General features: G+C 43.4%; 1 protein-coding gene across 1 annotated transcript in view; it reads right to left on the reverse strand.

Moving 5' to 3' along the window:
• Positions 1–19,362, reverse strand: part of ALOX5AP (arachidonate 5-lipoxygenase activating protein) — a 33,842-nt gene extending 14,480 nt beyond the window's left edge. The window contains exons 1-4 of the mRNA XM_090275694.1: positions 19,222–19,362; positions 12,508–12,607; positions 8,295–8,365; positions 3,451–3,532 (exon numbers count right to left, since the gene is read on the reverse strand). Coding sequence (XP_090131820.1) covers positions 3,451–3,532; positions 8,295–8,365; positions 12,508–12,607; positions 19,222–19,291 — 323 coding nt within the window. The 5' untranslated portion in view covers positions 19,292–19,362. The remainder of the gene's footprint in view (positions 1–3,450; positions 3,533–8,294; positions 8,366–12,507; positions 12,608–19,221) is intronic.
• Between the last annotated feature and the right edge of the window lie 6,488 nt (positions 19,363–25,850).

The following is a 25,850-nucleotide window of genomic DNA, read 5'->3' on the forward strand; positions in this document are numbered from 1 at the left end:
AATGTAAAGTACAGCATAGGGAATATAGCCAATAATATTGTAATAACTATGTATGGGGCCGGGTGGGTACTAGACTTACTGGGGGAATCATTTCATAAGTTATATGGATGTGTAATCACTATGTTATATTCCTGAAATTAATGTAATATTGAATGCCAACCATTATTGAAAAAATCTTTAATTATATAAGTAAATAAATATAGACACATAGTTCTCTCTTATTTGGGGTGGGAAAGGTCAGAATAAAGCAGTTAAGCATCTGTAGAAACCATGTACTTTATAGCTGTGACCTCACTTAACTCTCAGAACTGCTCTGTGAGGTATGATGAACCTATTTTCTAGGTGAGGAAACTGAGAACAGATTATTGAATGATTTGCCTAAGGCCACATAGCCAGGAAGAGGCAGAGTGGAAGCTCAAACCTGTCTGCATGAGTCTAGCTCTTTCTACCACACTGACTCCCTGAAGACTCCTTCAGATTCTGGAATTGGTTATAAGTTTTGGAACAAATGTGCCACCCAAAACACACACAGCATACAATTTACAGGAAAACATAAAAGAGGCATCATGCCAAACAATTCCCATTTCAACTGTGCCTAAAACCTCCAGGAAGCAGAGATGTGGTGGGAGAGAGGTGAACCCAGGCATTCAAGAGACCTGAGTTCCAGCCTCAGCTCTCTGCAGTGTGGCCCTAGGCAACTCTCAGACCCTCTCCTGCCTCACACAAAAATGTACACAAAGTATGGGTAGAAAAAGAAAACTTTATGATCTCTGGTTTTAAAACTCTGTTCTTTTCAATAAGGAAATATCATTGTAAACCTGGTAATTTCTAAAGGGAAAAAATCTGTAAGACCTGTGAAAGCAGGATACTAACTCCTTCATTTACCCACTCATCCCCAATAAATCAGACCTTCCATAAATGTGTATCGCATGAAGGAATCATTCTCAGAAAAGAAGCATGAGCAGCCTTCTGTGGTTCCTGAACTCCATGTTTATAAGAATCACCTGAAAAAGTTGTTAAATGCAGGTTCCTGAGCCTCCACCCCAGAGATTCTGGTTCCATATACATCTAGGGAGGGGCTCAGGAATCTGTCATCCCAGGAGAGCCTGGTTCAGTTGGTTGGTAGGTTTCACTTTGAAAACCCCAGCCTTAATACCCATATGCTCACCCAGGAGTTCCAAAAGAAGCAAGTTCATTCTCCAACTCTGGTGAAATAACCCCGTAATCCACATTTAGGAGGTGAGACCAGAGGTTCTAAAATATTGCCACTAAAGGGGAAAATGACGGGAAGGGATCAGTTCCTTTGAAAATGGTGCCCATTAGTACATTGATAGTTTAATATTTCTGGACTTGCTTTTGCCCCTGATCCCCAGGGTCTCCTTGAGAGAATGGCTCAGAGCAAGTGGCCATTAAATGTTTATTAACTGAATGCTGAGTGAATGAGGGGGAGATACACCAAGAAATGTCTTCCCTACCCACTGCACAAAAGTTGACAGAGGACTTCTGAAGGGGACAGGGCCAAAGCAACTTTTGGAGAGAAGTAGAGATGATCCAGAGCCCAAGGTAGCAGGACCTTCTTCCATGGTGAGGCCAAGAACTAAAGCAGGTCTCTAAGGCATCAGGTCATTAAGACATCTGAGAGGTTAAGTGTGACACAGTCCAGAGACAGGTAGATAGACAAAAGATAGGGGTCCCCAATGCAAGTAGTTTCTAGAAGGCAGAATTGAAAATCCCTCTGGACCTAGCCACAAAGCCCCTCAAGCTTGCATCTTCCCCAGGTATATTTTGGTCTAGATTAGGACTGGATATCTCATCCAGTATACAGGGTATCATTTCAATGGAAGACAATTGCTCAGAACTGTGTGTTAAGAAGCACTGTGAGGCCATACTTGATGTCAGCAGGAAAGAGCGCCATGACTGAAAAGTATCAACTGCCAGCACAGACCATGGAGAGGGGTGATAGGATCTTCTTACACCATGTGATGGAAGAAACCAGGGAGGGATTGAAGAGATCAGACCATTTACATTCCAATTAGGTCTGAAGAAATCAAGTATTTTTCAGATTTCAAGCCCATATTCTATTGTCCATTTCCTAGTAGTGATTACCTTTAAAAAAGAGAGCCTATGAGTAAACAGACAAATTTTGTCATGCACCACAGATTGTCTTAGCATTAAAGCAACTTTAAGGTCTCAGGCAAGTGGTGACAGATAAAGAGAAAAATTGTGACCTGGTCAAATCCCTAGCACTTTGAAGAGGAAGATGGAGCTGCATGGGGAGCCAGCACACAAGAGCAGAACCCCCTTATTTTATCGATAGACACTCCCTCCACCCCAACTCCTGACAGCAGGTATCTCCTGGAGAAGGCAGAATAGAGGCTTTCCAAGGTCAAAGAGAATAAAGGACAGAGCTAATAAAGATAAGAGAGATAATGAAATTGTGGTTTTAGAGGATAAATAGGAAGGCTACCAGAGAGGAGTGAAGGAGACATGAGCCCCCAGAAAGAACTGCTGGAAGAAGCCATTCTTCTCCAACTATTGCTCACCACTGAGTCATCAAGTCATTTAGCTTTGGCCTCCCAGTTCCTCAGAAGTAATACTTCCACCTGCCAACCTCCTGGGATGTTGCTGCTTTGTCATGCTAAAGGATGCTATCTAAATGGAGAGCCCATTAGCCACTAGAGAAGTGTGCTATTGCAAAAGGCCAGGAGGAGTGTGAAACTAGACAAGAAAGAAAAATGGAGGGGAAGGCTGGGCTTGGCCTCCCAGATCAAATTTCTGGCTCTCAGACCCCCTCTGCTATGTTAGGAATTCTGTTCTCTTGAGCATAATGTCACTCAGATGTTTCTTCAGTAAGTGCCACAATTTATTTTACTAGAATCAGATTTCCCAGTCCAGGTGCAGTGGGACTGTAACTGCTGCTTTGCCACCATTTATAATCCATGCAATGGTGACCCTGTTCTGGGTCTCCATCCTCTGCCTGTGATTGTATCTTATGTTCGCAACCTTCCTTCTGGTGGTCCCTGGAAGATCTGTTACTCAAGAGAACTTATCACAAGGTGCAAGCTTTAGCTCTCATTTCTTTGGGCAAACAATGAAGTGTTTCATGCGCTGGAGGCCCAGGGATGCTAGACATAGAACATCATTCAAGACCCAGACTGTGAAGAGTGAGGTAGAGGGTGTGGGGTTGCAAGGAACGTACAACACGTAACATTAAAACACCTTTTGTGAGCCCAACACCATGGCTAGGATTTGTTCAATGGAAACAGTTGGCTTTTCAGAGCTCGCAAAGTTCAGGGAGAAAAGGAATAGGGATCCTAGTCAGACTTGGTCTTCCCACCTCAAGTGCTCCCCCAGGCCCTCAAATGCTATGCAGAATGTGGTTGTGAATTATCACTCTTCCTGTTCAACAAGTGTGACTCCTCTGTGGTTCTTAAAACTCCTAGTGCCTACCTCTGAGTTCTCTCTCCTAGGTAGCCAACAAAGTACTTTTGCCTCACGAACAGGTACATCAGCCCAGCAAAGGCAGCAGGAACTAAGTGAAAACAGAAAGGAAAACACCTTAGTTTTGTAGATGTCAAAACAAGCTAAGTTAACACATTAATACAGTCATTGTGCAATTACTGTTTGTCACAAAATCTAGCAGAGGTCTCAGGCTCTGACAGTCTGGTCTGATGTGGATTTCAGCGAACAACCTATGCTGGAAGAAATCTGAGGATTTTAGTAATAGTGATGTTACAAATGGCCAAAAGGCATATAAAAAGATGTTCAACATCACTAATGATAAGAGATATGCAAATTAAAATCACAGTAAGATATCACCTCATACCTGTCAGAATGTCTATCATCAACAAATCAACAAACAACATGTTGGTGAGGATGTGGAGAAAAGGGAAAATTTTCTGTTGGTGGAATGCAGATCATCTCATTTAAGCCACCCTGTGAGTACACATGGTGACTGCATGAGTTTTCAATGGCAGTTGTAACAAGTAGCCACAAACTTACTCTCTTAAATCAAGACAAATTTATTATCTGGAGGTCACAAGTCCAAAATGGGTCTCATTGGGCTAAAATCCAGATGTCAGCATGCCTGCATTTCTTCCAGAGGATCTAGGGCAGAATATGTTTCTTTGCCTTTTGCAGCTTCTAGAGATGAGGAGTTTTTTGAGGTTCTTTTCAGCTAAGAAATTCTACCATCTACTATATTGATAAGATGTGACAATTATCATACAGGGCTTACCAACATTTTTGTCCTCTGGCAATGCCAACATGTGTTTCAACAGGGAATTCACAGTCCCAGGCTCTGACATACCTGCAGACTTCCTTTGTATTTGTCTAGCTGGAACAACACTAGATTTGTCTATATCAAGTGTCATAAAAAACATTAACCCCTAATATAAACATATTTTGACTTGACTTTTCAAATCTTGCTGTACATGTTCTTCATTTAACTAGGGATAGAAAGTGGAAAATAAAGAGTGAGCTTACTGACAGTCTCATGAAACACAGAAAGAGGCCATAAGGTGTCCCTGAAGTAGTTTCTGCTGCCATCAATCACTCACCTCTCTTCTCTATCACTGCCCTTATTCTTTTCCCGCATGGCACCTCTCACTCTTGGCAATAATTTATTCATTAACTGATTTTCTGTGATTCATCTTGCCAGCTACTGTGAGCATCCCCACCATCTCTTTACTGGTCACTGTGTATCTAAGCACAGGGCCTGTCACAGAGTATGTGCATTATGTAAATGAATAAAGTCAAAGGCTACTTGTGAAAAATCCAGGATACAGCCCAAAAGACCAGTGCTCTCATCCTGGTTTGTTATTCACCAGCTAAGTAATCTTCAGCAAATGACCTATCTCTCTGAACCCAAGTGTCCTTTCTCAAAGGTGATAAGAAAAATAATTTCCACTCTACCTACTTTGTGCAGCGAGAGGAGGTGATTAGGACTAAATAGTTCACCAGAGAACACTAGTGGCCTTTTCTGATACACACTGCTGGGCCACAGAGTGGACACTGGCCAGGTCATGCCACGCTTCCACCTAACACAGTGCCAGGCTCCAAAGGGGATCAAGAATATTACCCTGGTTTCTGCTTAATTTTTTTTATTTTATTGATTATGCTATTAAAGTTGCCCCAATTTTTCTTCTTCTTTTTTTTTAATTTTTAAAAATTTGATCAATTTTTTTTTAAATTTTAAAGTTGCCCCAATTTCCCCCCCCTATGTCTCCCTTCACCCAGCACCCCCCACTCCCTGAGGCAATCCCCACACCATGTCATGTCCATGGGTCATGCGTGTAAGTTTTTTGGTTACTCCATTTTCTATACTGTACTTTACATCCCCATGGCTTTTCTGTACTTGCTTATTTGTACTTCTTGATACCCTCACTTCTTCACCAATCTCCCCACACCCCCTTCTCATCTGGCAACCATCAGAATGCTCTCTGTATCCATGATTCTGTCTCTGTTCTTCTTGTTTGCTTAGTTTGTTTTTAAGATTCAACTGTTGGTAGAGATAAATTTATTGCCATTTTAATGTTCATAGTTTTGATTGTCTTCTTCTTAAATAAGTCCTTTTAACATTTCATATAATAATGGTTTGGTGATGATGAACTCCTTTAGTTTTTTCTTGCCTGAGAAGCTCTTTATCTGCCCTTTAATTCTAAATGATAGCTTTGCTGGGTAGAGCAATCTTGGCTGTAGGTCCCTGCTTTTCATGACTGAATATTTCTTGCCAATCCCTTCTAGCTTGCAAAGTTTTTTTTTTTTTTTGAGAAATCAGTTGACAGTCTTATGGGAACTCCCCTGTAGGTAACTAACTGTTTTTATTTTGCTGCTTTTAAGATTCTATCTTTATTTTTAACCTTTGGCACTTTAATTATGCTATGTCTTGGAGTGGGTCTCTTTGTATTCCTCTTGTTTGGGACTCTCTGTGCTTCCTGGACTTGCATGTTTATTTCATTCACCAAATTAGGGAAGTTTTCTTTCACTATTTTTTCAAATAGGTTTCCACTTTCTTGCTCTCTCTTCTCCTTCTGGCACCCCTTTAATGTGAATGTTGGACCTCTTGACGTTGTCCCAGAGGCTGCTTACACTATCTTCATCTTTCTGGATTCTTTTTTTCTTCTTGTTGTTCTGATTTGTTGTTTTTTTCTTTCTTATGTTCCAAATCATTAATTTGATTCTCAGCTTCATCCAATCTACTTTTGTTCCCCTATAAATTTCTCTTTATTTCAATTAATGTATACTGCATTCCAGCCTGGATCTTTTTTATGCTGCTGAGGTCCCCATTAAGTTCCTTGATCATCCTTATAACCAGTGGTTCTAACTCTGCATCTGATAGATTGTTTATCTCCATTTTTTTTTTTTTTTTTAGTTCTTTTCCTGGAGTTTTGATCTGTTCTTTCATTCAGGCCATGTTTCTTTGTCTCCTCATTTTGGCAGCCTCCTGTGTTTGTTTCTATGTATTAGGTAGAGCTGCTTGGACTCCATGTCTAGGTAGTGTGGCCAAATGTAGTAGGTGTCCTATAGGATCCAGCATCACAGGCTCCCCTATCATCCAAGTTGAATATTTGAGGTGTACCCTTTGTGTGGGCTGAGTATACTCTCCTGTTGTAGTTGAGTCTTGATTGCTGTTGCCAGGTCAATAGGAAGGACTTACCCAGGCCTATCAGCAGCAGGGACTGGCTGTGTCCACTGACCACCAACTTTTACCCTCCATGGATGATCAGTTGTGCAGGGGCAGGATGGTAGTACTCCAACATGATCTATAGCTGTCCTCTGGGTGCAATGGCCCTGGGGTTTCCTGGGTGGTGCAGACCAAGGTAATCCCCCACCTGTGTTTTGCCTGGAGCTACCCTGCATGAGCTTCAAAGAAGTCTTAGATGGCTGCTATTTGGGCTGAGCTTGGAGGTTCCCAGGCAAAGACAAGCTGGGAATCTAGTCTGGTTGTGGCTAGTGCCAGGCTTGGAGCTGTTTAGCAAGAGATACACGGGGGAGCTCACTGAGGCTGGCTGTTGCTTGTTTGAGAGGATTTAGAGAGTTGTAAAACATGAGCCTAGACCAGCCATTCATATGGAAAAATTATTGTTAATAGCTTGGGCGGGCCCATAAGTCAGGTGAGACAGAGTGTCAGGGAATTTCCAGGTCAGGGGAAGCAGTGTTAGCCAGGTTGATGTAGACTCAGATATGGAACCTACCTGCCAGTTCTGTGGCTCTGTGGGGGGAGGGTTCAGAAAAGGGACAATGGCCTCTGCCCACCTTTCTGTCTCAGAGAAAGCAGTCCCCAACTCTCACTTTGATGACAGACACTTCAATTCTTCCTTGTATGCCATTGGGACCTTTCAAGCTGATACCCCTGTGCTGGATATCAGAGGGAGTGAGTCTGAGTAAGTCCGTGTGTGGGTTCTCTAAGAGAAACTGCTCAGGACTCCCGCAGTTTCTTCCACCAACTCAATCCCTGCTCGTTTTTGCAGCAAGAAGTTATGGGGGCTTATTTACAGGCACTGGAACCCTGGGCTGGATGGTCTGGTGTGGAGCTGCAACCCCTCACTCCCGAGATAGCCCTCCTGATTTTTTATCCACCATACATGTGTGTGGGACCAGCCCATTCCACTTCGCCTCTTCTACCAGTCTGGATAGATATGGATACTTTAATTCTGTAGTTTCAGAGTTCCATTCAGCTCAATTTCTGACAGTTCTGAATGGTGGTTGATCTATAGTTTAGTTGTAATTTTGATGTGGTTGTGTGAGGAGACGAGCCATGTTTTACCTGTGTCACCATCTCAACTGGAAGTTCCCATTTAATTTTAAATCCACACTGAGTGTCAACTTGCTGAGGTCAAAACTGTGGGCTAGAAAACTGGGAAAGTCTGGAGACCTAGAATCCAGCCTGTGACTCTGCAGACATGGGTCATGGGAAGACTGCCAGGCTGGAAGCTTATTAGCAGGAGAGCCAAGTGACAGCAGTCCCAGAATAGATCTCTTTGGTGCTCTCATTTATAATGCCCTTGTATCTGAGCTAACACTGCTTAAAGATTCTGAGTCACATTTAGCCTTAAACCACCATTGTCAGTACAGCCACTCTCAACCACCCCTCAGGGAGCCAGCGTTAGCAATGCATTATCATACCAGTCCACAGATACAAAGCACAGAAACACAGCCTGCCAGGGGTCTCACCTCTCCAGGGCTTCACAGATCATAGGTAGAAGTCAGGCAAAGTCTTTTGAACAAAGGACTTGTGCTGGAGCCTCCTCAAGCACAATTCAGAAAGAGAACACAGAGAGAAGCTGCGTTACCTTGGCTGCACAGTATCCCCGCACTCCAGAGCACGACAAGGAAAGTGGGGTATGCATCGACACAGTTCTGGCTGTAGAATAAATAAATACAAAGAAGAGAAATCAGCAAACATGTTACCACAGTGTTCTTTGAAAACTACATGGAGCACAAACCCCATTCATAATTCCATGTACAACTACCCACGAAGAGAGAGCAGAGCCCTGCTGACCTTGCCATGTGCTCTGAATGCCCATGATTGTCATTTAACTAGTGGACAGCGCAGAAGTCCCATACAAATACCACCTGGGATGAAGTACTTAGCCCAGAGTGATAGCTACAGCAGCTATTATGCATGAATATGACCTCTATTCTATATATTATGAGAGGACAAAATTGCAGCCTCAGGACTGAGAATGTGACCCATTTCCCAGTTCAAGAAAACTAGAGTGAACATCTCTTTTTATGTAGTTGAATAACATTCTGTATCTGATGGGGTCTAATATTTGGTGCTCCCACAGTTTGAAAATCTATTAATACAAAGATCATCCCTGCATCTGCTTTTGTCGGTTGGTTGTCAGGTTGGTTGATTGGTTTTAAAGTACTGATTTTGTCTGGATGATGCAACATTCCTAAAAATTCTCCATTGTTCAAGGTATTTCCTCATTAGACAGACTGTCTGGTGATTTGACACTGTGTCAGCCATTCAATCATTCCTGCCTATTGTCTCAAGTCATGGTCCCCAATAAAACAACATCTGTGGAGTCAAATGAAACTCTCTCAGCTGTAAGAGAATGGGTTCCTCCTGCGGATTTCCAGAATATGCCCCAATCCTGTCCCTCACTCTGTCTCAAGCCAGCACTCTTTCCCCACCCAGGACCTCTGACACATCTCCATCCGAAGCTCCACGCACACATGCCCCTCCTTGATAGAGGGCTGCTGCCAGGATGAATTCAAGTAGCTGTGGTCAGTGACATAGTGCCTCTTGCCATGAAGCCAAATGGGCATTCATGTGGTCTTTAGAGTTACAAAGCCAGGGTCCAATGTGGGGATGCCACTTAGTGGTTGTGTGAAAGCAAATGCATTTCTTGGCCTCATGAAACCTCAATTTTCTCATCTGTTGGAGGTGAATGAAGACATAAGTAATTTCCTTTCTGAATTGTTGTGGGAATAACGAGATAAAGCAGTATCTTGCTCACAGGTGGCATTCAAGAAATGATGGTTATTCTTGCTCCAATGTCTTCCTTCTTAGAATCCCCAATGAAATTGTCTTTCCTACTCACAAGTAGTTATTACTCCAAATTTTATTTTGTGGAGATTTCAGTGCCTTTTTTTTCTGCAAGACAAAACTGACAAACCCATTTTTGTTCCCATTGCCTGAGGGACTCAGCAGATCTCACAACAGCTCACGGGGCTAGGTTCAATTCGCTGTGCCAAAGTTTTGATGGAGAAAAGAACTCATTGCCACTTTCCCTGTTCCCTTTTCACTGTTCTCCACCTTCAGAATTAAACATAGAAGCACTTAGTGTTTTTTCAGTTAGTGTGGGTTAATTTAATATAAATAAGTAATAGTAATTGTATCAATACTAATCAATAGACTCAGTGTAGCTCTATCACCTTCAAACAATTGGAAGCGAGTCTAGAGTGGATTCTGAGAGGTACAGGGAAGAATGAACATGAGGGTGGCATTTCCCAAAATGTATTTTGTAAAACACTAAACCCTTGATATGTTCTTCAAAAAAGGGAGGGTCTGTAGTTAAGTAAGACCTCCCCTTCTTAAAGGGGAATCATAGTGTCCCTTAGCATATTAAAGGTTCTCAAAAAGTCTTGCTGTACAGAATTTTTTCTTCTTGTAACATCTGTTAACAGCACATGAAATTTGTCATCTATGAAAGATGTGCTAGGAAATTAGACATCTTTCTGCAACCTGTGCTTACCTGCACCAATGAGGAAAAGTTTTAGGTCAGCTAACTAAAAATTTTCTCCAAAAAGCAAACTTCGACAGCTCTACCTGTGCTTATCACCTGCAAGCAGGGGTATGAATTGTTTTATAGCTATGAACAGAGAGTTAGGGTTGAGATTTTTTTTCTCTCTCAAATGCTGGCTTAGCTCTGCCCTCATGGGGTTGGGAGTGGGGCATGCCCTTAATGGATGGCAGGTCTGAGCTGATGGGCCATACCTAGCTGTGATGTCTGTTTCTCAGCTGCCCCACGATCTTGAACTATCTGTATCAGACAACAGTAATATTTTATATTGAATAATATACACGAGATTTTTCAATCACTATCATCATTTATCCTTCCTGCTACTTTTTCTTCATAACCACAGTCTCTAAACCTTTCTGATCCTGCACTCTGTCAATCAAAAGTTTTGATCATACAGCCTTATAACAGGTATATTTTACATAAATTATACATACATACTGTGTATGCTAAAAATGAGTAAATCTGAAGTTTCTGTGTTTTAGTTATTTATTTTTTACCTTGAATCTTTTATTCTATTTTATTTTATTTTTTAAATTGAATTTATTGGGGTGACACTGACTAATAAGATTATATGGTACATTTATTTTTTTTATTGTATTTTTTCCATTAAGTTTCTATTTTTTTAGATAACAAGATTAAAGACATGTCTCTTCTTGCACCTCAAGACTCACCTTGCACTTTTATTTGGTGATTTTGGAGGCTCCTGGAGAAGCTGTTGCTGGGTTGGCTTTCTGCTGAATTAACACATCACCCCTTCCCTGTAGCTTCCAGGGGGCCATGTTTTACTGCATTGATCCCCAGCACTTTCTACACCTACCACAGGCACAGGCACACACCAGCTGTTAGCCGGTCAGCAGGAAGTGTCTTTGTAACAAAACCATGGCAGTGTCTGGTCAACCTCTATCTTACACAAAATTCTTCTTTCCCACCTCCTACCCTCAGTTCTCTCTGCTACTCTTATTCTATTTTTCTTCTCTCATGTAGGTTAAGTGGGAAAGACATTTGGTGATGTTGGTTTCGGCTGCTGGGGGACTCAGGCAGAACCAATTGCACACCACACTTTTCTAGTTCCTTCTTATATCAGGAACCCCACACCATTGCAGAACCTCCAACCACCCTCCAACCACTACCAAATGGCACTTCTGCAATTCAGAGGTTGCAACTGGACCAGGTATGAACACAGAGGCATCTTAGAAGCAGAGGTAGTTCACTCCTGGAGGGAATGGCAGAGACAGACAGCTGATCTGCTCTGTTTCTTCCTCATTGCAGCAACAGGCAATTTAATTTCTCCCAAGGAACAGTGGACTTCCACTGCATGGCCCCAATGCCTTGACAGCCTTTGAAGTCACTTTAATCCAGAGAAGCCAATAGTATCCCTGAGTATGGAGACTTCCCCCCAGCTGCTCCACAGAGCCTCTGACTCTTCAGGCTGACTTCATCCTCATGTTTGCTTGTGCTGTTCTTGTCAACCTATAAATCCTTTTCTTAGGTGGCCATGACTCCTCCTTTGGAATGATCTCTAGGGACATCAGAGTCACCCCCAAGCCAAACCCGAAGGCCCTTCACCAGCTCACAGCCAAGCCCTTCCTTTCCTATAGACCTCTAGTCACAGGCCCAGAGGAACAGCAGATATGCATTCTGCACAGAGGGAAAATGAGGGTTTGAATAAAATCTGTTGTATCCCAAACAAACCTGTCTCCTCCACTTGACTGCTCGGGTGTTTTCAAATAGCTTTTATATTCAAAAGCAAAGAATGAGAGACAGGAGATCCATTGCATTGTTCCCCCATTCTTTCTGTTCTTAATCTTGTTGCTCAAAGACAGCAGCATTATGAAATGTACTGTGTTACTCCCAGACTTCCACTGAGGGGACTACAGGGTTGACCAGCGGCAGGCTACTGCCAGGGGGGTCCTGCCTGTTGCTTCTGCAGCCAGAAGGTGAGGAGCAGCTGCACTAACCCTACAGGAAACCTGTCCACTATGTGACTAAACGACTAGCCCCAGACTTCTGGAAGAAGGGGGAGCTGAGGAGATATCACCACTTCAATTCTTTTAACTCACTGAGATAGTGAGGGGTGTCTACAGAGCCATACAGGGGAAGTTCAACCTCTCCTAGGAACCCCAACTTTCCAGCATTCTGAAGGTTGACCCAGACAGACATGTGGCCTTGAGGGTGGTTGTCACTCTGGTATAGAGGCACCTGTCCCTGTGCCCTCACTCTGTTAGCCAGCAGTGTCAGGATTTGGACTCACTTGGCAGTATAGACCCGCTCAAAGGCAAGTGTCCCCGTCCTCTGGAAGCTCCGCCCAGTTTGGGTCCTGCTTTCGTGCTCCACCTTGTGGGCGAAGAACCCTGCCAGGGGAAAGATTTGCATTTGGGTTATAACCAGCATACTCATGAGTCTGCCATCTCATAGTAAATGTTAAGTTTTTCAACTTGACCTCCAAACAGTCCAAAATGTCCTCCATTAAACATCATGTAGCAAAAATTTATTCAACAGCTACCTTCCCCTAATCACTGTGTTTGGTGTCGGTGATGAGACTGAGAGCAAGACAGCCCCCTTTCAAGGACCTTACAGCTGAAGGAATTAGACAAAGAAGTCAAGTAGAAATTACTTTACAGTGATTTACACTAAGATGATATTGAGTGAGAACACAGTGCTATGGAGGGGCAAAGGAGGCAATTTAATTCAGTGTTTAGCTTACAGAAGGATTCTTAGAGGAAGTGGCACCTATAATAAAGTCTGAAGAATTAGGAATTAGCTAAGTGAATAGAGGAGCAGGGGACAATAGGGAAGATCACTCTACTCAAGTGGAATGGAATATGCAAAGATCCAGAGGCAAGAATTGTCCTTGCTTTAGTATGTCTAGCTAATGATGGGGAGTGGGGAGTAGAACCTGGCTGAATTACAAATGAAGCCAGAGAGACAGGTGGTGAATTGTTCTTTCAATGACATTAATCTATTATCACTTGCCATGAGCCAGACAGTTAGCTTGCATTGAGAACAAAACACACAAAGAATCTTAGCCTGGGGAGCTTATGTGCTGGCAAGGATAGAAGAGGAGGAGACAGCAAACAAAATACAACAATTAAAATTAGACAGTGTGTGGAGCTGTGGGCAAAGGAGAAGCAGAACATGGTACAGGGCTGCTGGAAGTGCCTGAAGGGTGGACAGAGTGAGTCTCAGGGAGGAAGCAGTAAGTCAGTCGAGGCTTGGAGATGATGGTTGAGAAGTGCTCACTGGATTTAACAGTGTGACCGAGACCTTGATGAGAGCTATGTTAATAAATTTGGAATTTATTTCCACATCAAGAGCAAAGAGGAGTTAGTGACAGGTGTAAACTTAGCCATGGCGTAATCAAAAAGCAACACTGTTTTTTTGTGTGAGGACCACAGAGAGAGGTGAGACCAGGACAGGGGAGAATATGGGAGGGAGCTGATGAGGGTGATGACTTTGGGATATAAGAGATGTCACGAAGGAGGCAGAATCCAGAGGTTTGTCTATAGATTGGATATTGAGGGGGGTGGATGAAGCCCGCCTTCTCTCTCTCTCTCTCTCTCTCTCTCTCTCTCTCTCTCTCTCCCCTCCCCCACCTCATTTTATTCCCTCACTCCATTTCAAGAGTGAAAAGGGGAGGAAAAATGAGGTGGTCAGGGATCCATCCACAAGGTTCCCTTCAGAAAGGAGTGGAAAAGGTACCTTATCAATTGTGTATTTGAATAAAAGGCTTTCATGATTTTCTGTTTGGCAAAAGTCCATTTCTTCCTCAAGAATGGGCCCATTTTGAGCCCATCTCTAGGACCAGCTTGTATAAAGGGGGATCTACCATACTGCAGGCACTCTGGTAGACATGTGACACAGGTTCCCTTATTAGGCCAGTGCTGTCCCCACTTTGTAGACAAAGAGACTATGGCTCAGGGAGGCTAAATAACTATGTCAGAGTCACTCCACTGGGGGGCAGTAAAGCTGGGGATCAGATCCAGCTGGGCCTACGAGGATGTTTTCCTCTCACTGTCATACTGACGCTCCCTGCATGATTCCCTCAGCTACACAGATTTAAGCACATGTCTGTCCATTCTAAATGTCTCTTGTTACACAGAATCCAGTAGAAAATTCTCATCATTGTCTTTCCAGAACCTAACGTGACATTCTTGCCTCTGAACATGTAAACTGGGACAGTATTAAGAAAATCAGAGGTTATTTTTGCAACCAGCATCACAACTTGACTGTACTTCCCTGAATCTGCCTTTCTTCCTCTCCCTGCTTGGTAAACAAACCCCTTCCTCTTTCGAAGGCTTTCCTTCTACCTGTAACCTGACCCTGTTCCTGCCACCTCTTTAGATCTTGATTTCACTGGTATTTTTCTTATTTTCTGAAACCTCAGGCTTTTTTTCTCTTTCACTTTACTCTGGAAAAACGCTCAAATCTTCCTACTCTTCAAACAAAACAAGCCTGTCTCTATCCAATATTACACTAGACCTACCTCTCCTTCCTTCTAAGCTAAACTTGAAAGAGTTGGCCTATACTTAACCACTCTAACTCCAACCCCTTGTTATCCTTAACTATGTTGCAGAAACTGTGCATGCAAAGGCCATTAACACGCTTATCTTGGGCAGTTGCTAACATTAGGCCAAACCAGATAGAGACAGGGAGACTTGGAGAGAGAAGTCTGAAAACTGTTCCTGAGAATTAGTCACATACTGGGCACTTCTAGCTGCCTAAACTATGTCATTTCTTGCAATACCTTCAACCATCACACATGGAAGTTATTAATAAGTTTGCTTCTCAGCAGAGGAAACTAAGGGTCAGAAAAGTTAAGTAACTTTTTCAGGGTTGCATTAAAAAATTGTGAGATTTTAGTTAACTGCAAAGTTAATATAAGCTAGTAGTGTGATACACATCTTCAAAAGAATATCTCGTACATAGATTACTTTAATAGAATTGGTGTTTAGATCTCAGGAGCAGGAGATACCTATCTGCATTTTAGAAGAAACATGGAAAGATAGAAAGAGTGAGCAATGACAAGGGATTCTGGAAACCAAGATCTATGAGAAATGACCTGTTGAAGAAGGAATGTAAACACAGAAGCAGCAGGCATTGTCTAGACTTTTCCAGAGAACAGAAACAAGACTGATGGATAGAAGTTATGGGGCAGATTTCACCTCAATATCAGAAAGAACTTCTTTCTGAGCAGTGAGTTCTTGAATACATGAATATGAAGCAATATGCATTGTGTAATCATCTACACTTTGGAGTAAGTTTGAATCTCAGCTTCACCACCACTGACTCTAAGACCTTCAACCAGTGGTCTGCCCTTTCTAAGATCTACCCACTTTGCTTATCTGTAAAATAGAAATAATAATACCATATAGTTCATAAGGTACAAGGATTATAGGAAATAATATTAATATCATTCCCAGCAAGAAAGACTGTGCTTGACACAAAGCAAACTCTCACTATAGCTGAAAATGGGCAGTACACACTCAGTGGGTCATGAGCTCTCCACTACAGCAGTATTCCGGTAGGAGCTGTTGAGGATGTGTAAAGATTTCTGCACTGAGGAACTTCAAGAGTCTCTGATCTTATTTCTAGAGCCTATCAAACCCCAGGTTGGGCTGTGAGGTCTTCCAATATGGAGACCCATGAGACTCACAGTGTATTGGTGTCGGAGTAGCAGGGAAGGCATAAAAAGGTAGGTAGTCCCTACCTGCTCTACAGCCTTCCTTATCACAACTCTCCCAAATCCTTATGACTATAGGGCCATCATGTCCCCCTTCTTAGCTTCAGAGTAAGAAGAGACTTGAGGAGGTTGCCGTTCTTAGAGGACAGATGATGGTGCTAACTCCTGCCACTTTCCATACCACCAGAAAGGTTATGGAACAGCTCCTCTGCTGGAGGACAGCTTTTCCCTGCTGTCGTCACTTAGGTTCACCTCTCCTCCCAATCAAATTACTTTGGCTTCCTGTGCAAATCATTTTCTCCAAGTCTGTGTCCTATCTTTGCTCCTTGTCAAAGCTGCTGGCACCTGGACAGGAGAAGTTGTAGGTCCTCTGGATGCTTTTCATAGAAAATGCATCTATCAATCCTCCCCGGGAAACCAGGCTCTGGTAGTGCTGGCCTAGCTTTCTTACAGTGATATATTTCAGACTTGTTCTGCATTTTCATGTCTGTGTCCTGCTGGATCAAGCTGGAAGAGCATCGGCCACATGTTCAAAGATCTTGATGACTAAAGAACGTTTGAAAGGCAGAGGAGGAAGTTCCACCAGATGGCCAGGTCCTGGCCACTCTGGAAAATGAGCTCACACGGTGTATCAAGGCACAGAGCCCTGGGGCCAAGTGTGGACGCACATGAACTGGTCTTTGGACAAAGACCAAGTGTGCAGTGCCTGGCAACAGGATCTAAATATTTCTTAAAACAAACAGGAAGGGTTTGGAATTATGTTTTGTGGGTGAGGGGGAGGAAAGCACAGCTTTTGCATATTTTCCAAACCCTGTAAGGTAGATCTGTGGCTGCTATATTGACGTTGATTAGAATTGCAAAGAGAGGCTCTGGACATTCATTGAGACTTTTGCTTGCCTCAAAACTCATGGAGAAAACAAGTAGAAGTTCTGTCTCCCAAGTCACTGGAATTTTTCTTGTTCTCCTACATGACATGTTTAACAGTTACAGAAAGGCCTCACACAGTGAGTTTTATACCACGTGGGAACCCAGATCTGGGCCTCACAGGGGAACACAGCTTGCCCCGAGCCACCCAGAATGTGGCAAGAGCTCTTTCTGTGGCTTCAGTTTGTCCATTCCCTAAGCACAGATGAGGCAGCACTGTACAAGGTCACTCTGCCCCCATGTTCTGCAGCTGCTCATAGCGGGCTGGGGAGGGACAGAGACTGTGATGAGGGGATGTGTGGGGTCTTCCCAGCATGAAAAAGTCTCCAGCCCAAAACAGTAGCTCTGTGCTTGTCCATACTTGTGTCTTTCCCACCAGGAAACCTCCATCCCACTCATCAGTTGGTGGAATTCTGTGAGTGAGGCCACAGTGTTCTATTTTTAATCTATCTTAAATGGCCTTTAGATTGTGGTTAAGACTTAGACATTTGACCATCCATAATCCCTCCTCCACCTTTGTACCAAAGAACTTTTTCTTAATCTCATCTGCCAAAAATAATTATAATCTCACCACCTAGCTCAAGTCTGCTCAGGGCTTATGACTCCATTACAGGAAAGCAAGCCCAGCACCCACTCGAGACCCCAGGGCCAGGACCTGGTGTGTTTCCATTAGGAGAGATTAAAAGACTATTCTCATAGCAGAAGACAGTGCAGCAACAACCTCACCCCACCCCTCCCCACCCCACCCACAGCTCTGAACTGAGAGGGAGAGCTCAGAGTGAAGGCCAACCGCCCAGGTGAGCTCAACCCTGTCCTCATAGGTAGTGAGAGGGTACTCGCTCCTTGACCACAACACTCATCAGCTATGTTGTTGGGTCTGTGGGGAAGAGCCAGAGGGAAGACCCTGTACAGAGATGAACCAACACTGCCCACCTACCACCCTTACTACTACCTCCCACAAAGGTACTTGCAGACTTCCAGCTGACCGTGCCTGCTCATATCCTCCCACTGCCCTTTCCCTGCCTGTGGGGCAGGAACCAGAGCTGCTCACTACTGTCTCCCCATGTAACTAGGACACTGTTAGGCACAGAGTTTGTCCATATGGGAGTGTGCAGGGATGAATGAATCCCGTGTTCATTGACAAACTGAGGGAGCCCAGGCACAGTGCCCACTTGGAACAGCAGTGGCCTGGGGAAATGGTGGCCTAAATAATTCCATTTTTCTCTCCCAAGCTGCGACTCTATTGTGTGTGGTTTTGTGTAAACATGTTTGGGTCAGAAAGTTGTGAAGTGCTGGCCCACATAGGAAACCTCCTCAGAGTTAGGCCTCTGGTGTGCAGAGGTGGGGGGTGGGGGGACAAGAGTCAATCTGTGCCAAGAATTCTAATCACAAGCCTCTGTTCACATTCAAATTGGGAGAAAATATCAGAATATCCCAAATTGATGAAATACTCAAATTTCCAAAGTATGATAGCGTGTGAACACTTATTAGCATTAAGCTATAGAGTTGCCATGAAGTGCTCTCCTTTTTTCTCTATCTTAACAAATTGCAAAATACAAAGCCACTGAAGATATTTATAAAAAGAGTCTGATGCAGTCCTAACTCAGAACCTTAAGGACAGTCCTACACAGCACTACCTTTCTCAGGTCTGGGTATCCTACTTGGTTTTTGTTAAACTGATAGCAGGGTTAATGGATGTACAGTCCCAAAGAAAAAATTTTTCTTTCTCCTCTCTTTATGTGAGTATATAATGCATGCAGAGAATGCTTTGAAAATTATACACTGCTAGAAAAAAAAGTATTACAAAGAACACATTTCTTCAAAAGAAAAAAAGCAACACAGGTAAAATAATGATAAGGTGCTTTCCCTTTCACAAACTCCCAAATTCACTTTTTTTCGCCTACACTTGACAGGCAACTTCAGATGCAATGAAATCAGCCCAGCTGAACAGAGTAAAGCCCAGTGTCTGATTGAGTATATGTCTCCCCTTCCCTTTACAAGCTTCTCACCTTCCTCTCTGGCCTCATTAACTAATAATAGTTAAAATGATGATGGCAGACCCTTTGGTGAGGGTCTTTATAAAGCCTCGAGGTGGCTGTTCTGGCACTGCAAACCTGTTTAGTCATCACCGTGAAAGTGAAAGACCACGACAAGGAAAACCCCAATTCATGCAGGAATACACATACTTCTACACATTCAAATAAAAAGAAACAAATACAGATAAAGCAAACGTACACACACACATGCACACACGCACACACGCACATACACACACACAGAACTGTGTAAGCCTGACTTTCAAACCACTAACAATTAAAATCTCCCCTTTTTTCCCCATCCCAAGTGAGAGGTTTTACCTACCATTCTGGACCACGCTGATGAGGGTGACGATGGCCAGCAGGACAATATTGCCCAGGGTTTCCTGGTCCATGTTTGCTTCAGGCTCGCCAGCAAGGACTGCTCAGTGGCACCCGCATCTGCGCTGTGCAGGAAGGGGAAGTGAGGGCCTGAACTCTCTTTCATCATTAGCATTTTTGAAGGTCCCAGAACAATAACACGATGCCTTCTTTTTCTTCTTCTTCAACTAGCCACCAAAGTGCTCTGGCTCAGTGTGACCTGCCAGAGGAAAGGGTTCAGGAGAGGAGCAGGAGGAAAGAACAATAAAACTTGTTTTTTATTTATAGAGCACCAAAAAGATCTGTGTCCTGAGTACAGTCTTTCTTCTCTAGAATTCCGGGGGGTGGGGGTAGGGTGGATACTTAACACATGGCAGGGTCCACAGTAGCAGCCTGGTAATAAGGCCTGGATAAATGAATGAATGTATGGATAGATGGATGAATGAATGAGGAGGAGAGACAGCTGAAAGCAACAGGAGAATTAAAACTCAACCAAAGAATTGAGACAAGGGGCAGAAATGGTGCTGCAAATGACACCTAAAGAAAACTTCCAAACAGGAAGTATTGAACACTGCAACTGGCTCCAATGAGGCAACTGTAGAGATGTCTTCCCTGAAGCCTTGTCAACATAATGATAAAAGTACGCAGAAGGTGTGAGAGTAGACCTGCTGGGTGGGTCGGGGGTCCCCTGACAGTTTACAGAGTAGCTTTCTCTGGTAAATGGCAATCCCTCAGAAGTTACAGAGAAAATGCAAGATTCCTGCAATCTTCATCCCAGACTCAACAACTATTTGGCAGTGATTAAGAGGAGCTTTTAGCAAAAATTCACTTGGAAAGAGAATGTTGGGCCAGTATACTTGGTGGCAGCAGGGACTGCCTGTTGGTGTGGAAGAGGCCAGCATGAGGAAGCTGCCTCACACCTTCCCTATGGAAAGCAGCAGAGGCCAGCTTGAGTACCCCAGCTCCACTTAGGGAGAACAAGCACCACAGAGGCAGCATGCCAAGTGAGGATGCCGGAGACCTGCTGCAGGGGCAGTCTAGTCTGGTTGTGATACTTGAATACCTGCTGAGTGTCTAGCAGTAGCAAGACTTTTGTGCTCTCCTTAAGGAGATATTATTTGTATGGAAGTTTGCTAAGCCTCAGGGATTCTTGGGTCCCAGTAGACAGGAGTCTGACCCCCCCAGAAAGAGTGAAAGAGTTAGCCTGCCAACAGTCATCAAAACTTAGTGACAATGCATTCAAAGTGAAGGCCAGTCCCTTTAAATGTGCTCTGACTCCAAATAATAAAACCATAGCTCCAACTAACTAGGGCAAAAAAGAAAACTTATCGGCTCAAAGAATCCAAGGACCTGAACAACCAAAAGTTGAAAAGAGTGCAGATGTGGTTGGGCCTTGAAGCCAGGGAATTCTCTCTGTCTCATGTGGTTCTCTCTCTCAAATTCTCTCTTTCTCCCTCAGCTTTCTTTAGTTTGCTAGCCCTTTTCTCTCCACACACCAGTTTTCTTCACATAGTGGGCAATATGTCCACCTCCAACTCTGGAGTATTATATCTTACAACTTCTGTTACCTATGAAGGACTCACTTCACTCATCTAAATTCTTAGGACTATCTCATTGGCCCTGGATAGTTAGATATCCATTTGTAGGACAGCCCAATGAAAGAAAAATGAAAGAACATGGTAGTTTCCATAGTTGTCATATGGTTAAAGAAGATTGTTCCTAAAGGAGGGTTGGGAGGAGTACTAGCTACATCTATTATAATGCTATGACTGTCCACTACTTAGAATCCCAGATTTAAATGCCCAGTTTTTAAAAATAGGTTTATTAATTGGGGAGAGAGAAGCATTAATATGAAAGAGAAACATCAATTGGTTGCCTCCCATATGTGCCCCAACCAGTATTGAACCCACAACCTGGATATGTGCCATGACAAGGTGTATAGGACAGTGCTCCGACCAACTGAGCCACACCGGGAAGGGCAAAATGCCCAGTTTTTAAGGAAGGTTCTCTGTCCCACAGTCTGGTGTCTGTCCTGCCTGGTGCTTATGTTTATGGTGTGTGCATGTGTGCCCCGACTGCAGGTACATGGAAAACACATGAACAGAATCTGATATGATCCACCCAGATGCCACTAGGAATATTACCAGCTCTGTGGAACTCAGGGAACCAGGAAGGGGCATTCTCCTCCTTCTTTCCCAAGCCCCCAGGAGCCCCACAAAGAGCAGGAAGAGGGGCCTAGCTATTTCCACTTTAGCACCTGGTAAAAGCATCTGGTAGGAGGCCAGTAGCTGTGGTGGGACACCCACAGCTGAGCTCCCATCATAGTGGACAGCACATGTAGTGGAGTGAGCCCACCGCCTCGGAAAGAGCATTTTAACAGTCAGCTGAGTTGGCCATTAAATTCCAGTGTGCACATTAAGATTCTGGCTGCAGCACAGAGGGACACTTACGCGAGGTGAAGCCTCTGGAAACGGCATTCATCTCAACAGAAAGCTGCTGAGACAGGAAAAAAAAGAAAAGGGCAAGGACAGGGCAGCAGGGGAGGGGAGCACCAACCTGTGCCAGATCCTAGATGCCTAACAGTAGAGCCTCCAGCCCTACGGCCACTGGCCTTCCCCAGGCAGGACCCAACCAGACCAAGCCTGGGACCAGAGGCTCTGAACCACTGAGTCCTGGGGACCTCACTTGTGTGTTTGCTCGTCACAACAACCCTCTGCGCACAAATTATTTCTTCCATTGCCAAATGATACAAATGAGGTTTAGATAGGTTAAGCCACATGCCTAAGGACACACATTTAGTAAACAGCAGAACTGAGACTCAAACCCAGACCTGTGTAGCTTCAAAGTCTGGGTTTTAGCCACCACTACCACCACTCCCTGAACACTGCTTCTGAAACAGTTTTCAGAACTGGGGGCTCCCTGGTTCTCCTGCACTTGTGCTGGGCAGTCTCCTCAGAAGCTTGTGAATTGAGCAATGGTTGCCCAGCGCCTAAGGAAATATGTTTTTATAAAAGAAAAGAAAGGAAAACATATACTTTTTCCAGAAAATAACAGATTTCCCAGACACTTGACCATTAGTAAACTTAATTTAACAAGAACTATTCCACAGCTACAAGGTGTGAGCCCTGCTCCTCCCAGACCTTTGCTCCAGAGGCCTCAGTGCTTGTGCATATGCTGCACTTACTGAGTGTGACAGGCTGGTTGGACAAATGTTCCAGGCATAGGGAAGAATAATTAGCACATTCATTAATTAGAGTGCTCTTAGTAATTTCTCTGTGAAGAACAACCATTTGTCAACAAAGATTGGGACAGTGAGGGCCAAGCAGAGACTCAGGGGAGCAACAATTCAGAGAAGGCAGTGGCACTAATGAGCAGCTCTTTGAAACATGGGAACTACACATGCATTTAGTGGCAACATGCTTCCATCACCATGGCAATGTGGGCTACTTCCTTTGGGTGGTCAGGCAACAACATCCATATATCTTTCATCTCACCTTGAGTGCATGTTGCCACTTCATGACATCTCTTCCGTTCACTCTCCATTCATTGTCACCCTCAGTGCTCATTAGAACAAGGGTTTCCCTCTACATAATGTGGAGAGTGGGGAGGGGACAGAATTTTCCTGGGCTGAGGTGTCAACACTAGACTGGACATAGAGATGCAGCTCAGGTCTACAGGCACAAGTCATAGATGGTTACAAAGCATCTCTTTTAATTTCAGTTAATCAAAAGACTATTCAGACTAATATTGACCCAAAAGATAAGTGACATGAACAAATGCCAAGCATGGTCTGTTCAAGATGTCATGGGTTGATAGTCTCTAGGAAAACCATATCAGCCTGGTTGAGTGTCATGTCTCCTTTCTTGGCCACAGTCAAATGACCTTTCTTTACATGAACAGCCATGGTTCTGAACTGAATTGAACTAAATAGAGATGAGACTTCATGTCATTATATAGTTGAGGACTAAGGGAGGGTGAATTTGCTATAACCTCAAGGTTGTTGACTAAATTTCACACATGCTCGGAACCCTAACTTAGGTGCTTTACAAATTTAAATGAGACTTACAGATATCACTTTATTCTCCAGAATCTCAAGCAAGAAACTTTTCATTAAAAAGAAATATATATATATATATATATATATATATATATATATATATATATGCGCAGATGTCTACAGTCAGCCACACAGATGCCAAGAAACTACAATAGTATGCAGAAAGCCTCTTCCTTCTTCTATCACAGATACACACCACACAATATATTGTTATGAGTTTGAAGGAAAATAAAGCAAGTAACCCAGAAGTGCAGAACAAACCCTGTTGTGTATTGAGCACAACAACAGAGGTTAGACATAAGTTCACTCACCAAATATCACCTTGATCTGTCTTACAGACTCTGTAAGGAGAGGTCAGCAATGGGTACAGCCTGACATGGGAAAATTTAGTTCTAATAAGATTAAAAATCATGATACTTATATATGCTCAGGTCATTTTTTTTAAATATGCTCTATTGATTATGCTGTTACAGTTGTCCCAATTTCTGTTCCCTTTGTTCCCCTCCACCCAGTGATCCCCTCCCTCCAGTTGTCCCCTGCTTTTGTCCATGCCCATTGGTTGTGCATATAGTTCTCCTCAACATCTTCCTATTTTACTCCACTCCTTCCTACCATCCTTCTTAATTGCTGTACCATCTCCCTCCCTTTCCCTTCTTCCCCTTCCCCACTGATCTCCCCCCATAATGTTCCCATACCTATAATTTTTTTCCCACTCTCGTTGCCTTTAGTTTGCCTTTGTTTTGATTCCGTAGCTTCTGTTGTTGGTTGTTGTGATACAGTTTTCATTTTAATGTTCATAGTTTTGATCCTCCTTCTCCTAAACAAGTCCCTTTAACATTTCATATAACAGTGGTTTGGATCTGATGAACTCCTTCAGTTCTACTTTGTCCTGGAAGCACTTTCTCTGCCCTTCTATTCTGAATAACAGCTTTGCTGGATAGAGTAATCATTGTTGTAGGTTTTTCCTTTCCTTACTTTGAATATTTCTTGCCAGTCCCTTCTTGCCTGCAGAGTTTCTTTTGAGAAATCAGCTGAAAGTCTTATTGGAACCCCTTTGTACATAGTTCTCTTCTTTTCACTTGCTGCTTTTAAGATTCTCTCTTTATCCTTAATTTTTAACATTTTGATTATAATGTGTCTTCTTTGGAACTCTCTGTGCTTCCTGGACCTGTAAGTCTATTTCCTTCCCCAAGTTAGGGAAGTTCTGCTTCATTATTTTTTCACATAATTTTTCAATTTCTAGTTCTTCTTCTTCACCTTCTGGCAACCCTATAATTTGGATGTTGGCTCACTTATAGCTGTCCCATAGGTTTCTGAGTTTCTCCTCATTTTCCTCATTTTTTGTTTCCTCTTTCTGCACTGGTTGACTGTTTGTTCCTTCCCTATGTTCCAATTTGTTTATTTGATCCCTGGTTTTCCTTCCCTCACCACTTGTTTTGTATGTATTTTCATTTATTTCAGCAGGACTAGCCTTCATTCCTTCCCCATCTTGCTTAAGATCTGCAAGCTTTCTTATAACCAGAACTCTGAACTGAGCCTCAGAAAGATTTCCTATCTGATGATCTGATAGATCATATATTTGCTGTCTGATCAGCTGCATGATTGGGATCTCTATCATGATCTCTGCCATCCTGACAGTTGGTGTTTACCTTTGTTTCCTGGGTGTGGCTGTCACACCTTCTACACTATAGGGGGCAAAGCCCCATGTACTCATCACACCAGGCAACCCTTCTCACCACACTGTGGCATTTTCTGTGGGGATGGGGGTTCAAGATGTATTCCTGCCATTCACTCTCCGCTGAGAGATCGGTAGCCTCCACCTCTGTCTTCACCCCCTCCGGGCTTCACAGTCTAAGGCAATGGAGGTCTGCCTTCCCTGGCATGGAATCGCAAGCTGACAGATTTGATCTGCAGCCAGGGGTGCTTCCCAGGCACTTCTCACCACTGCTTAAATACAGGTGTCTGTTCTCACTGCAGTCCTGCCGCCTTCACCGCAGCTGCCACCTCCAGCACAGCTTGACCTCTCAGCCCTGGCTTTGCCCCTCCTACCCATTTGAATGAGCACCACTTCTTTATAACTTCATATGTTGGACTTCCATGTAGCTTTGTTTTCTAGAATTTCTGGTTATTTCTGGTTTTGCGGTAGTTGTATTACTTCTTAGTTGTGGAGGGAGACAGAGCATGTCAGTCTAGGCCTCCATCTTGGCCAGAAGTCCACTCAGGTCATTTTAGACAAAGTAATTGAATGAGAAAAGGGAAGTTTTTCAACAAAGGGTGTTTGAACAACTGGATCCATATTTAGGAGTTGAGAGAAACTTGTACCCAAAATCACACAAAATATGACTAGAAATGGGTCTTAAATATAACATAAAAATTAAACAACAAAGTTTCTAGAAAAAACATAGGAGAGAGACTTTGTGACCATGAGGAAGGCAAAGATTTTTTTTTAGATAAAACACAAAACGTTTGTAAAGGAATAAAAACAGACTTCCGGCCAAGAATGAGGCTTAAACTGACACGCGCGGTCTCCCTCTACA

This window comes from Furipterus horrens, unplaced genomic scaffold, assembly GCF_987537825.1.
Source record: "Furipterus horrens unplaced genomic scaffold, mFurHor1.1.pri manual_scaffold_4, whole genome shotgun sequence".
In the NCBI taxonomy this organism is placed as follows: Eukaryota; Metazoa; Chordata; class Mammalia; order Chiroptera; family Furipteridae; genus Furipterus; species Furipterus horrens.